This window comes from Gambusia affinis, linkage group LG23 (assembly GCF_019740435.1).
Source record: "Gambusia affinis linkage group LG23, SWU_Gaff_1.0, whole genome shotgun sequence".
Classification (NCBI taxonomy): Eukaryota; Metazoa; Chordata; class Actinopteri; order Cyprinodontiformes; family Poeciliidae; genus Gambusia; species Gambusia affinis.
Window position 1 is genome coordinate 10,012,064 of NC_057890.1, and position 13,471 is coordinate 10,025,534.

The following is a 13,471-nucleotide window of genomic DNA, read 5'->3' on the forward strand; positions in this document are numbered from 1 at the left end:
CTGGTGCAATTCATGACCAGCATGTGAAGGCTGTATTTAGGTCCAGGTACGTCTCATCCGACTTTGTGTCTCCAACAATAGAAGGGACCGTCCCAACCAGTCATAGCAAAGACATGCGGTCACGAGACCCCTAGGGCTGTATTAAGTTGTGCCGTCTGGCTGGAAGAGAGGATGACTGAGTTTGTATTTGGTTGGATGTAGAAGAGGAAGAACAACAGTTGCCCTAAATCCCGTCGCTTCTTCAGGGGACGCATAGCGTAAGAGGTAAGAGTGGCCTTGATCTCAGGGAAAACTAAATGAACATGACCGTAAAAGAGAACTTAAAAGACAGCTTTTCGGCGTGCTTTTAGACATGAAAGACATTAGTGTAATATCTGATGTTGGCATGATGTACCAAGTGATTTTACACGCAGTATTAAAAAGCCAGAAATGGAGATATAACTAGATCCGACGTGGCCTAAGCTGGCTTTAGAGGGGACTTTCTTCCTGCTTTTTGTTCGGAGTGCTGCATATGCGGATGAAGAAGGTGCTAAGCTCGCCCCTGAGACCGCTGTGTTGGTGACATGCTTTGCAGGCTTTGACTTAATGCTCCTTAACGCTGAAAGCAGCACCAGCAACATTCCTGCCACCGTCAGTCTGTGTGCTGTTCCAGAGATTCAGCCAAACTCCAACTGACCGCGTTCATTAAACCAAACGCGCATATCTCTGATGTATTTAAAGCATCTTCTCTTTTTCCGTATCCCACTGCTTTTTCCCCACTTCCTCGACCTTTGACTTCCCCCAGTCTAATCTCTACCGGCTCCTATCAAATACCACAGTGTTTGACTTTGAGAAACTAAATGGTGAGAAACACCAAGTCTCAAGAGGAAATACCCCGTTAGATTCAAATGTGCGTTTAGACCTTCAACGTTCAAACGTTCACAGTATTAGAGGAAATCTGGCTCGTTTCAAAGTCGAGATCAGCTTCTCCTCAGCTCTATTGTTGTAAAAATGTCCTCTCTCCCCATTACTGGCAGCTGGCTGTCAAACCTGCAGCAACATAAATAGCCCGCTGAATGTTTGGACAAGGCCCACTGATTTACTGGAGTACAGAAGAGGTGAGCCAGAGCCATTGTCTGGAGGTGCTGCTCCGCACCTGTTCAAGAGCTCGTCCTATTATTCTTAAAAATAGACCCTCGCTCTCCCCTTCGCTCTTCAGCCATTCTGACATTGGATTTTATGATTGTGTGATTTATTAGCCTGTGGAAAAAGAAATAGGAAAAAAAATAAAAAACTCTGAAGGAAGTGTTGTGTGCAATCAAATCTTGACATCTAATCCAATGACACGGCACTCTGATGCAGTCTGCTCCCGTTCACCTTGATCTCCAGCAGTCAGAGGTCACTGCTATGCTTGGATCAATGTTTGAAGCACCTCTGCTAAAAAGGAACATAGAGGCTGTATATAAAACAGAGCGGTGAGAGGTAGGACAAAGTGGAAGTCGTGAAAAGCACATTGATTTATAAAGTTCATTTTCTTTTACCTTTCAGGACTTGGTGACCTCTGGTCATTGTTAAATCTTAGTTCATATTCACCGTTGGACACAAATTATGACTGGCTTGATTTGTTTATACAGTCAAGTCAGTCACTTTACCGTAACCATCGAGGAGCAGCAAATAGCCCGACTATTTAACCAGCTAATGTTAGCTTATTTTAGTTATGATATAAAGAGAAGAATGAGGGGGGAAAAGTGTACAGTATTATACATGCTAGGCAAAAAAAAAAAAAAGCAAAAAATGTTTTGTGAAAAAATAGTTTATTCAATAGCAGGGAACTGTTAATCTTTTCCTCTGTAATCAATATTATATAGAGTGAATCTTTACTCATTGTGTCACTTTTAAAGCCTCAAACTTCATTGTTTTGTTAAATTGTGAATGAGGGGGGAAAAAAGGGATTCATCCATGTTTTCCAAATTTACGGAAGCCCACTCCGTTGGGGAAAACCCCCAAAAAACATGTATCTATCTATCTATATATATATATATATCACATTATTATTAAGGCTTTCTCATAACTATGATACAAACTGTGTTTTTCATTGGAGTGGTGGAAATCAGTTTCATTTAGCACATAGTCCACTTTACTGTGATGCATCCAAATGAAAAACCAGCATGACCAATTCAGTTTTTAAAAAATGACCTAATGACCTCATTAGTAAATTTCTAAGTTGAAACATCGTCACCTACATACAAATCTAGCATTCCAAGCTGGTTGAAGTTGATGGAAGGAGGTAAATACAAGACAATCCTGTAAGGTGCTGCAAAAAAAAAAACATTAAGCCGGGTTGAGGTTCACCTACAGAATATGAAGGCAACAGATTAAAATTACTATTGTCGACTTTTATTGTTCTTGAGTTATTTTGTGAAGAAGAGAAAAAAAATTTTACCTCTACTTTTTATGCATTCCTTAAATCGTGATTTAAACCCCAAGTCTAATAGTGAGTGTGCACTTCCTGTTCGATTCGATGACGGGAAATCTGAAAACTGGGTGCATCCCTTGCAACAAACTGCTTCAAAGCAGTCTCTGCTACCTGATCAAGCAGTGTGAGGACTTAAAAAAATAAATAAATAAACGCATCTCGTCTTCAGATGCGTCAATGGGTCATTAAAAAATTCATGGGTTCCCTGCAGTTTGAGCGCAACTCAGGCCTCCGTCGGCTGCCTGCAGCCTTGATCAGCGCCAAATGACTGCGGATTAGGTCTGGAGCTGTTTAACACCCTGGGCCTCAGCCTGCAGAATCATTTCTTCCTCTACTACTGTTCCAACTTCACAGCGCTACCGCCAAGATATTTTTTCTCTCTCTTTTTTTTTTTTTTTTTTTTTTTGTTGTTGTTTACACAAATGATAAAAGGCTCCGAACGCTGGGGAAGAAAGGAGCCATCTGTCGAGGGCTTGTTGTAACACTAGAGTGATTAAAAACAGGGAACCAGGTAAATAATCACAGCAGGGAAACATCTGAGAAATGAGTTTATTGTGACTAATCAGATTCGTGGAAAACTTAATCCGTCTAAAAATAAAATTAAAAAAAAAATATGTGAGCAGTTTCTATGAACACTGGGCGTTCTCACGTCCTTAAAAAGTCTTGAATGTCTAAAATGATGGCCTTGAAATGTCTTAAATTCATTCCAAAACATGTAAATTGGCCTGAATTAATCACTGATTAAATTTTGTTGGACTATTTCATCTTGTATATTCTATGTACTTTTTTATTTTCTGTCAGGCAAACATTTGAGTCATACTTAGACATCATCTGTGACTCGATGTGGCCGACGCTACCGCTGACTAGCTAATAACATACCCTTGCTAGCTAGCTAGCTACATATCTTTTTGCGTTTTTATCATGGGTAAATATAAATTTATCATCGGTTTGCTGGACGGACTTTCGTCTTTCCCACTGGCTCACCTCTCTTGCTAACCCGTGTGATGCTGCGTTTAATCTGCGCAATAAAATCTTGCCTCTACTACTATATGAAATATCCAAATTCTTTGGTACGTTTTTGGTGTCTTTAAAAAAAGTTTTAAATCTGAGTTAGTGAAAATCTGAAGAAACCCTGTATTATAATTGCTTGTTTTCCTTCTGTTTGATTAGAGAAACTATAAGCTAAAATGTCTGAGGAAGCAGTGGAGGACGTCGTCGAAGAAGAAGAAGTTGTGGAGGAAGAAGTAATTGAAGAAGTTCTAGTGGAGGAGATGGGGTAAGTAAAATCCACTTCTAAAGCTTTTTATCACAATAATAATAAAAAAAAAAAAACAACAACAATCAGATACTTTCTGATCATTTCAAATCTTTACCTAATTTCTTTTCAGGGAGGAAGGTAAGTGACGACTTCTGAAGTGGTTTGATGCTTCTTTTTTGTTAAAAAAAAAAAAAAGAAAAAAGAAAAGAAACTCGTCACTTCTAGCCTCCGTTCTTAGACGCGGCTGACCTGATTATGTCAGCTCAGGCGGAAGACGAAGCAACGGGAAGGCGAAGGCTTCACGTGTGCAGCCTCTTTGTTGGAGTTACACGCCTGCTGTCAGCGAGGAAAAGCACAGACAGCAGGATTCGGAATGCTAACACCTCGCCTGTCAAGCGCAGTGATGGGTGCATGCTTTTAAAGTGTGGAAAATTAACAACTAATTTATTTTAGGCGGGGGGGGTGTTTGTTTTTTTGCACATCTTTCCAAACAAATGTGCGTGTGCTTTTTCCGAGCTCTGTCCTGCCGCTACACGACAGCACAGAGCTGCTTTACCGTCTGAGGCTACAAGTATCTATTGGGGCGCATTACAGACGGCTCAGTCGGTGATCTAAGCTCATCCCTCAGTGTTTGTACCTTTGCTCACGATAAATGTCCAGCACTGTTTTTTTATGCATCCCAAGAGACGGTGATATGACAGTGTGTAGAGTGACCAGGTTCCTGCTGGGAGCTGTTTGCCGAGTCCCATTGATCCACTAATCCATATTTGGTTCATTCAGTCATAAAGGCTCAAAGAAAAGAGAAAAAATAGGCTTCTTTTTTTTCTGTCTGTGAACACAGCCTTTTAATTCTGCTCTGTACGAACCCCCTCTGGGTCGTATAATCTTAGCAAAGTGTGTTTGTGTGTGTGTGTTGCTGCAAGTCTTTTGTCATGTCTGCAATGACAGAGCTTGACTGTTTTGTTTTTCTTTCTGTTTTTAGAAGAAGCTCCACCTGGAGTAGAAGGTAATTCTCATCTTTTAAATACTTTATGGTTTCGTCTCTCGTTTCTACAAACTGCAATAACATTTACGACGGCGGCCGCTTAATTTGATATTATAATGGCCTAATGTATGGCATTACTTCTGCTGTTTGCAAATAACACATGCAGAGCTGACTGAATGAACTCTGTGAGGAGCAGCCTCCACCTGCAGATTACTGTAAACGTTGTTGTCTTTTCATAGCTGCTCATTTGTTTTAGTCCCATTAGCCGTTTTGAGTCCAGTCATCAGTAATCACTGCTTTGTTTGGCTGCTCAGCCAGTGCTGAATCCACTTAAGAGACATTTGCTGTCTATGTGCAGGAATAACTTTAAGACCAGGTTCATTTATTTCCACTTTTCACATCCTTTACTCTGATTGGAATCAGAGTAGTTATTGTATAAAATGTCAACTTTTTGCATCTAATGTTTGTATTACGTCTTTCTTTTTTTTTTCCTCAGAGCCCCCTATCTCCACTACTGAAGGTAAAACAAAAAAAATCCTCTATTTACTGTTTTTTTATTTATTTTTTTACCATGAACTGCACACAGAGCCAGCCAAAACTATAAGCAGTTACCTGAAGACCTCCACACCACAGGGGGCCCCCAAGAGCACTTGAATTTCAACACAAATAATCTCAAACCTTTTGATCTGTAATCTATTATAAGAAGAATAAGCTGATTTCTAAAATCGCTTTGAGATTTTCTGGAATACAAATAAAAAAAAAATCATGTATCAGATCTGATGGATGTGTTTTAATCTTCTTGTTCTTAAAAACAACAGGCTTATATCTAGATAAACCTAGATAAACCCTTCCATGCATTTACATCCACAGTTTGTGGATGGTAAAGCAAAATGAGATTAACTGTAAATGGGCCCCCCAAAACTGAAATATCCTCTGGGCCCCATAAAACCTTTGGCCGGCCCTGACGGCAGATTAAAGGTTTTCTTGCCGGGATACTGGGAGCTCAATCAGTCTAGAAACCTCAAATATTGTTAAAAAGTTTCAACCAACATGTCCTGAAATGTATAATAAAATTAATGTGCTGAGAGTGATCAGAGGTCTGCATAGGCACTACATAAACATTTTTATTTGGATGTTCTGTAGGTATTTTAGTCTGAGCTCCCTTGACGTAAAAATCAAAGACCTGAATGGAGATTTGTTTTCTGCCTTTCACCTTCATTTTTGTGCGTTTGTAAGAAGCTTTAGAGAATCTGTGAAGATTATGACAGTTTTTTTCCCCCCCCAACTAATAACATTTATTACTGCAGTATATTTGCGTGCTCCTGCAAAAGCAAAGACACATTTCTCTGTTATTAAAACCATTTCTCAAGAAAACTGTCCCATTCCGTTTTTAATCTTTAAAGGAAAAAAATCCACTCTGCTTCCATAATTCCAAAATTATTCTTATTACACCGACTCAATATTGTGATGTTTACCCCAATATAACTAAACAATCAAAGCCATGGAAAAGGAAGTGAAACCTTTAAAGTGAGAAAAACATTTATTTATTAACTTTTGTGTTTATTTATTCCGCGCCGGTCGAGGCTACAGTCTTTAATCAGCAGCACCATCTGGACTGAGCGGATGGGGAACAATTCATCAATGCTGGTAAAGGTCAGGAAGATAAACAAGGCAACTTTTAAACATCTGAGAGGACAAAACCCCTTACAAAGGGGTGGCAGTGTCATGATCTGGGACTGTTTTACTGCATGTAGCTTCCTTTATCTTTATGTGAAACTTGAGTTTAATATCTTGTTATATTAACGCCCTTGACCCTTGATTTCTTGAATCCCAATGTAGTAGAAATCATTTTCTAAGCTACCTGACTTGAGCTGGGCCACTTTTATTGATGATGTGTTTTCCATTTCATGCTGTCTCCTCCGATTGCGTTGCAAAGAGCCTGCAGAAGAAGGTACTTCTAAATTGTGTTGTGCAGACTTACAATGTTTTATTTTATGTTTTTTCTGTTGTGCAGTTTCAATACATCAAGAGCTGAGCTGTTTGTTGATATCTCAAATACTAATTTTCCAATCTTCTGTACGTTGTGCTGTGGAAGGATTTACTCGTAATGCAAATAGCTTGTTATTTTCCACTCTTGGCTTCAAATTTATTCTGATAACACACTTTAATAGAAGAGCTGCCTACCTTTATCTGAAAAAAAATAAAATAAAATAAACGATTTTTGTGCCTTGAAACCTTGGCGTGACATGGCATACAGAATGAGTTCAGGCTTTCTATTTCACCCTCTGACATGCAAGAAAGGTTTTCACATCAGAATATATAAAGTAAATATCAGACCTCGGTAATGCAGGGTTTGGAAGTAATAAAGTGAAATCCATTTATATTCTGCCTGTCGATGCCATAACATTTCCCTCTGTCCTTTCTTGTTAGAGGCTCCAGCTGTGGATGAAGGTATGTTTACAATATTATAAACTCTCAAAAACACGCTGTCAAATGAATCTACTCTTAATGGTGGATGTTCTGGGACTTCCTGTTTTACTTTATGGGTGGAAAATATATTTGCTATTAAGGATCACTGATAGTGTTTTATGTATGAGATTTTACAATTGAGTAGAGTAATAAGAACTTATAATAATGTCGCATAATTTTTTATTTTTTTTCCAAGTGTATAAGTGATTTTACCAAAACAAAAACAAAAATCTGGCTTTAAATTTAAACTCCTATTTTCCAGTAAAGAGTGAGAGACCAGTTCTGTTTATACTTACATAATTATATCAAATTAAGCAGAACCTTTGGTTCATATTGGTTAACTTTGCAAAAATAATTTTACTTTCCCACATTGGAGTATTAAAAACCTGCTACCTACTTGTTTGCATAGTGGCGGTAGTGTCATGATTGGGGTCCATGATGGCCTTTCATTATAATTAGAACTGTAATTTTATTTTATTTTTTAAATCATGCCGAGACTTTGAAGAAAACGTCAGAAATATTTCTAGTCATTGATGAATGCAGACACCAAAAGTCCCTTTGTGTTTTGCTTTTTGACACACTTCCTTTTCCTCTGTTCTTTCCTTCAGAGCATCCAGCTGCAGACGAAGGTGCGAAATATGACCAACGAATTCCCCAATACATAACTGCAAATTCACACTGTTAAAAAAGCACAAATTAATTCAAAAGATCAGCAGTGCTGGATTACACTGTTGCGCTTTATTAAATGAATTGAACGTCATACGTTAAGGGCTGGATTGAGTTTTGGTAGCAAAACTCAGTCATGATCGCTGAGCAGCGTTTTTACATGCGAGTGTATGAAGCAAGAGATTAGAAAGAAAAGGAAAAACGATGCGTTAGAACTACATAAATTAACAATTTTTACCCATTCATATTATTTATAAACCAATTTATTTTATTATTGACTCTAAATAATGAGTACTATCAAAAATAATGTATTAGCATGTTATGCTAATGGATAAACAGCATTTAATTCACAGTAAATCTGTTTAAAAAAAATTAACCAAACAGATACTTTTTTCTGTTTCTGTTTTAACAGACGAATCAAGGCCCAAACCAAAGTAAGTTTTTACCACCTTCCTAAATCTAATCAGTGCAAAATTATTATTATTATTATTATTCTAACAGATGTGTTCCTTTGCAGGGCGTTTGCTCCGACGATCGCCGTTCCTAAGATACCAGAGGGGGAAAAAGTCGACTTCGATGTGAGTCAAACTGCCCAAGGTTGGAAAAAATATAAGCATCTGGTGAATGCTACTGATGTTTTGGGACGCAAGCTACCAAAGTGTCAATGAAGTTGTATCAGGCGTGGACGTTTTGAGTGGAGGCCCATTTGAGTGTGTGTGTGTGTGTGTGTGTGTGTGTGTGTGTGTGTGGGTGTGTGTGTGTGTGTGTGACCTCCTTGTAGGACATCCACAGGAAGCGTCAGGAGAAGGATCTGTCTGAGCTGCAGTCTCTGATCGAGGCCCACTTTATCCAGAGAAAGAAGGACGAGGAGGAGCTCATCGCTCTTGTTAACAGGATTGTAAGTCTTCCATGAAAGCACACACCACTGCCAAAGTGATGTACCACCCAGCAAACAATTACGTTTTGTTTGTACGTGTGTGTGTGTGTGGGCGCGGATGATTAGGAGAAGCGTCGTGCTGAGAGGGCTGAACAGCAGAGGATCCGCACCGAGCAGGAGAAAGAGAGGCAGAATCGTTTGGCTGTGAGTACCTTTTGAAGCTGCGGTTAGTGATTTTTGTAAACAGGAGAGGAATCTCAAATTGGTCCAAAGTTACTCATAGAACGTTCTGGATGGAACCAAAGAAAAAAGTAGCGTTTTACACCACCTTTAATCTGCAGGAGGAAATCGACTGTTGTTAGAGACGAGTCTGAATAACCAGGTGGCTTTTAGACTGGTAAAACAAAATTCCCCTTTCACTTGTACTATAAAATAAATAAATACATAATATAAAAGCTATGTATTTTTCCTTGCTTTGGTCTGTATCATAAATTGTCAATGAAATACGTTGAAGTTTGTGGTTCCAACATAAAAAGGGTGGCAAAGTTCAAGCTCAAAAGGCATGAGCATGTTTGCTAGGAAAAGTATTAGCATGGTATTTCAATGCGTCGTGCTCGTTGACACGCTTTTAATTTAAATCCCTTCATGTTTATTCAGTTTGAACAATGCTTCTGCCTGTTGGTATTTTATGTGTGAAATCCTCAATTTTTGGCTACTGTCTCTTTAAGATTGGCGGATTTTTGCACTGTTTGGTTCACAGGAAGAAAAAGAGAGAAAGGAACAAGAGGAGGCTCGTAAGAAGCAAGATGAGGACGCCAAGAAGAAAAAGGCCCTGACTAACATGACTCAACAATATGGTGGCCAGCAAAGGGTCGGTCACCGTTCAGGATTATTATTATTTTTTTTTAAATCTAATAATTTTAAGAAACCCAATCAAAAACAACGTCCTGCGCCTTTTTTGATTTTGCAGCAAGATGGAAGGAAGGGAGCAAAGAAGCAAACGGAGAGGGAAAAGAAGAGAAAGATCCTGGCAGAGCGGAGGAAACCGCTCAACATTGACCATCTGAACGAGGACAAGCTGAAGTGAGTCTGAGGCAGGACATCGGTTCATTAATCAAAAGCCATCTGTCGTGTGGGTTTGTAGCAGGTTTTGGTTTTCAGCCGCTGATTTTTCTGCCTTACTTTTAAAAGGGAGAAGGCCGGTGAGCTCTGGCAGTGGCTGATGATGCTGGAAGCGGAGAAATTCGACTACACCGAGAAGCTCAAGAGACAGAAATATGACGTGAGTATTGACCCGACAACCTAAAGTAAATAACACATTATGTTTAAGTTTAAGTGTAAATAATCAGTGCCTACTTAGCTAGCATCAGAGAAGTAGATGTGTTGATTAAACCAAGTTGTTATCGCTTAATACAGCAAAGATTATTTGCTAAATTATCAATTGCATACAGAAGAATATAATATATTTTCCATCTGCTGGGCCTTTATTGTCCGACAGATGGAAATACAGGTAATATTTCATATTTTTATATAATCAACTTTTGGTTTTGACATTATCTGGAAATGCAGTTGTGACAAAATCAACATATAAGTCTTACTTACTTATATATGTTCACTAGAACTGCAAGGTTCCTGTGTGAATGGTTCTGGTTATATTTAAAGTAACACGTCTGAGAATCCACCACAGGTCTAAAACGCAATATTTAAGTTACAGAGTAAAGAACTAAATCATTTTTGTTATTTAGCTACTTAGTGTTGGAATTGGGTCTTGAAACGGTCATTAAAAGGTTGTCATTTAGATAAGTGGAGTGGATATGCACATGATGGTTAATGTTAGCATGAGCATAATTAGCTAAATATTGACATTGGTGAGGAGCACATGAGTATAATTTATTTTTTTTGGGCCAAGCATTGTATTTAAATCACTCTTAATGGAAATTCCTTTTCCCCCCGAATACATATGCTAACAATATCAGCATTGCTGACTATATCATAGATCTTTAAAGATATCCTTTATGCAAATATCATAGTTGCCATTTAACAAGTCACTTGCTTTTAATGTATTTTTTATTCACCTTTTCATATCTTGAAGGGACGCTGTCTCTCTCGTTCACTTTGAGCTGAAATCATTTTGTCAGACGGGGCTTCATTCCTCAGCTGTAGCGGCATTTTGACAGCTAGCGATGATAAGCATTTCATTTCTGAGATCAAGTTGCCTTTTCCTCTCTGATTTGTCTTGGTACTCGAGCTCAGTCAAGAATTATTTAGACGTCCACCAGTGAAACAAACAACGTTTCAGTTCTTCAGCACCACCAGACTCCCTCTGGCATTTGGTGTGACTTTAATTAGTCCTTTTGTCCTCCACAACAGATCAACTTGCTACTGAATCGGGTTCAGGCCACCCAGAGGTAAGTGGTAGCCGTCTGCAAACTCACACACTCGTCTCTTGAAAAAACTAATTCTACGGGAGCATTTTTTTAAATAGATTTAAAGCTTTAAAAAATAAAAACAAAGTTTGGGTTCTCTATTTAGAACAGTCATGGTCTGCCAGTGGCATCCTTTACCAATTGCCCTTTCTTTTGACCTGCTCCAGCTCTCCCCTCCCATGATTCTCATGTAATACAGAGCTCCTAAAAGCAAGATTTACATCAGTAAAATAGAGCCAGTCTGCATGGAATAGACCGCATTATATAATGAAGAAATATTGCCCTCTTAAGATTGTCCTGGTTTGGGTTTTTCATGCTGGAATGAATGAAGATTTAAATGCTAAATTTGAGTCATTTATTAAGGTTAGCTGTTCCAAACTAACCTGGCCCTAGAGTCTGTAAATAAGATTATTGGTAAGAATCTGCAAGGTTTGGCTTTATTCATTTTTATCCACTAACTTAATATATCAACTAACGTTTTGTTTTTCCTTTCATGTAATACGAATTGATCCCCGAATGTCAACGCTAACTGTGACGCTAATTTGTGTAGATGTGCTAACATTTTTGTCTAATTTGCAGCGTCAAAGGAAGAGGCAAGGCCAAAGGCAGGGTGAGATAGACGGCCCCGACCAGACAAGACGCCCGAGCAGGAGTCTGCGTCACAGCAAAAAAAAAACAAGTTGACAGAAATAAAGCACCGTTTCTGGGTTTTAGAGGATAGTGTGTTTTGTTGTATTTATTAAAAATCCTGAAAAAGAAAAAACACAAAAAAACCTAGTTTAATTTCACCAACTGAATATATGTCAAAAATAAATGTTTGTTTTTTTTCCCCATTGTGAGATTGTTGCTGCAATAAAATATTTATTTCAGGATTTGTATCAACATTTACCCAAGGATGCTAGTAAAGGTCTGATGAAACAGGTGAGATTTTAGCAACTTTCACTCAAAATAAAGCAAGTATACAATGTGCTTGGGAACACTTTCAGCTGTGTTCACGCAACAAATCTTGATGACACATTTGTGGGGCGGTTTGGAGGCTGGGGGGTTAAAATGAAATTGGGCTGCTTATATTATTTTCGCATACATACACACACGCATGTATGTATTATGTCACTTCAACTCAGGCGGTAATACAAGGAACTCGAGCTCATTCTGACCTAACGAACATGATGAGGTACATTTTAATAGTGGCTGATCAGGCCACTGCTGACACACAGGATAAATAACTAACATGCAAACAAATACTGGTCAAAATAATTTCTAAGTAATTTTTGTGCAGTTTTCTTTAGTTAAAAGATTAAAAGTTAACTTTCTTTAGAAAAGAACTAGCTGCACAAAATAGTAGAAAAACTAAAACAAATTTCCCCTCTTGCAAAAAAAAAAAAATGGTATAACCTGTTGAGGCTATTCCAGCAGGTCAAATGAAGTCATTTTTGACACCGAATTTTCAATGTTCTACTCATCGTTCTGCTACACTGTCATTTTACCTCGTTTTTGACATTATACTGTCATTTTACCTCGTTCTCGAGATAAGATTATAGTGTCATTTTGCATCATACTATATGTCATTTTGCATCAATTTGAGGTAAGTCTATAGTATGATTTTACCTCATTTTTGACATTACTCTGTGCCATGTGTCAGTTTACCTCGTTTTTGAGGTAAGACTATACTGTGTCTTTTTCCCTAGTTTTCGGCATCATATGTGTTACTTTACCTCGTTTTTGAGGGTAGAATATAGTATGTGGCCTGCACAGTGGCATAGTTGGCCTTGCAACAAGAAGGTCCTGGGTTCGATTCCTAGCCCGGGGTTTTTCTGCATGGAGTTTGCATGTTCTCCCTGTGCATGCGTGGGTTCTCTCCGGGTTCTCCGGCTTCCTCCCACAGTCCAAAAACATGACTGTCAGGTTAATTGGTCTAAATTCTCCCTAGGGTGTGTGTGTGTGTGTGTGTGTGTGTGTGTGTGTGTGTGCGTGCATGGTTGTTTTTCCTGTATGTCTCTGTGTTGCCCTGCAACCGACTGCCGACCTGTCCAGAGTGAACCCCGCCTCTCGCCCGGAACGTAGCTGGAGTTAGGCACCAGACCCACCTCCCAACCCCACTAGGGACAAGGGTCAAAAACGAGGTTGAATGACACATAGTATAGTATGATGTTGATGGAAAGTATTATGTGTCTTTTTATCTAGTTTTTGACATTGTACTATGCAATACAATAAGTGTGTCATTGTGCATCGTTTTGAGGTCAGACTTTTTTTCTTTCAGGTCAGACAGTATCAGATGCAGTTTTGACATCATACTATACTACATGTCATTTGACCTCCTTTTGATATCGTAGTA

The 13,471-nt window shown here is 38.7% G+C and overlaps 1 protein-coding gene across 2 annotated transcripts; it reads left to right on the forward strand.

Annotated features, from left to right (window-relative positions):
- Positions 1 to 55: 55 nt before the first annotated feature.
- Positions 56 to 11,856, forward strand: tnnt2e (troponin T2e, cardiac). Of its 2 annotated transcripts, XM_044108077.1 has the most exons (17): positions 62 to 264; positions 3,626 to 3,731; positions 3,844 to 3,851; positions 4,696 to 4,719; positions 5,195 to 5,218; positions 6,635 to 6,649; positions 7,129 to 7,149; positions 7,776 to 7,796; positions 8,246 to 8,267; positions 8,351 to 8,411; positions 8,615 to 8,731; positions 8,837 to 8,914; positions 9,471 to 9,581; positions 9,681 to 9,793; positions 9,902 to 9,992; positions 11,081 to 11,118; positions 11,716 to 11,856. In XM_044108077.1, exons 2-17 carry the CDS (start codon positions 3,643 to 3,645, stop codon positions 11,753 to 11,755), a joined length of 873 nt encoding a protein of 290 aa, XP_043964012.1. In that variant the 5' UTR covers positions 62 to 264; positions 3,626 to 3,642; the 3' UTR covers positions 11,756 to 11,856. The 2 variants fall into 2 exon arrangements, with proteins under 2 accessions (XP_043964013.1, XP_043964012.1); XM_044108078.1 differs by lacking the exon at positions 6,635 to 6,649 and having other exon boundaries at positions 56 to 264.
- The last annotated feature ends 1,615 nt before the right edge of the window (positions 11,857 to 13,471 follow it).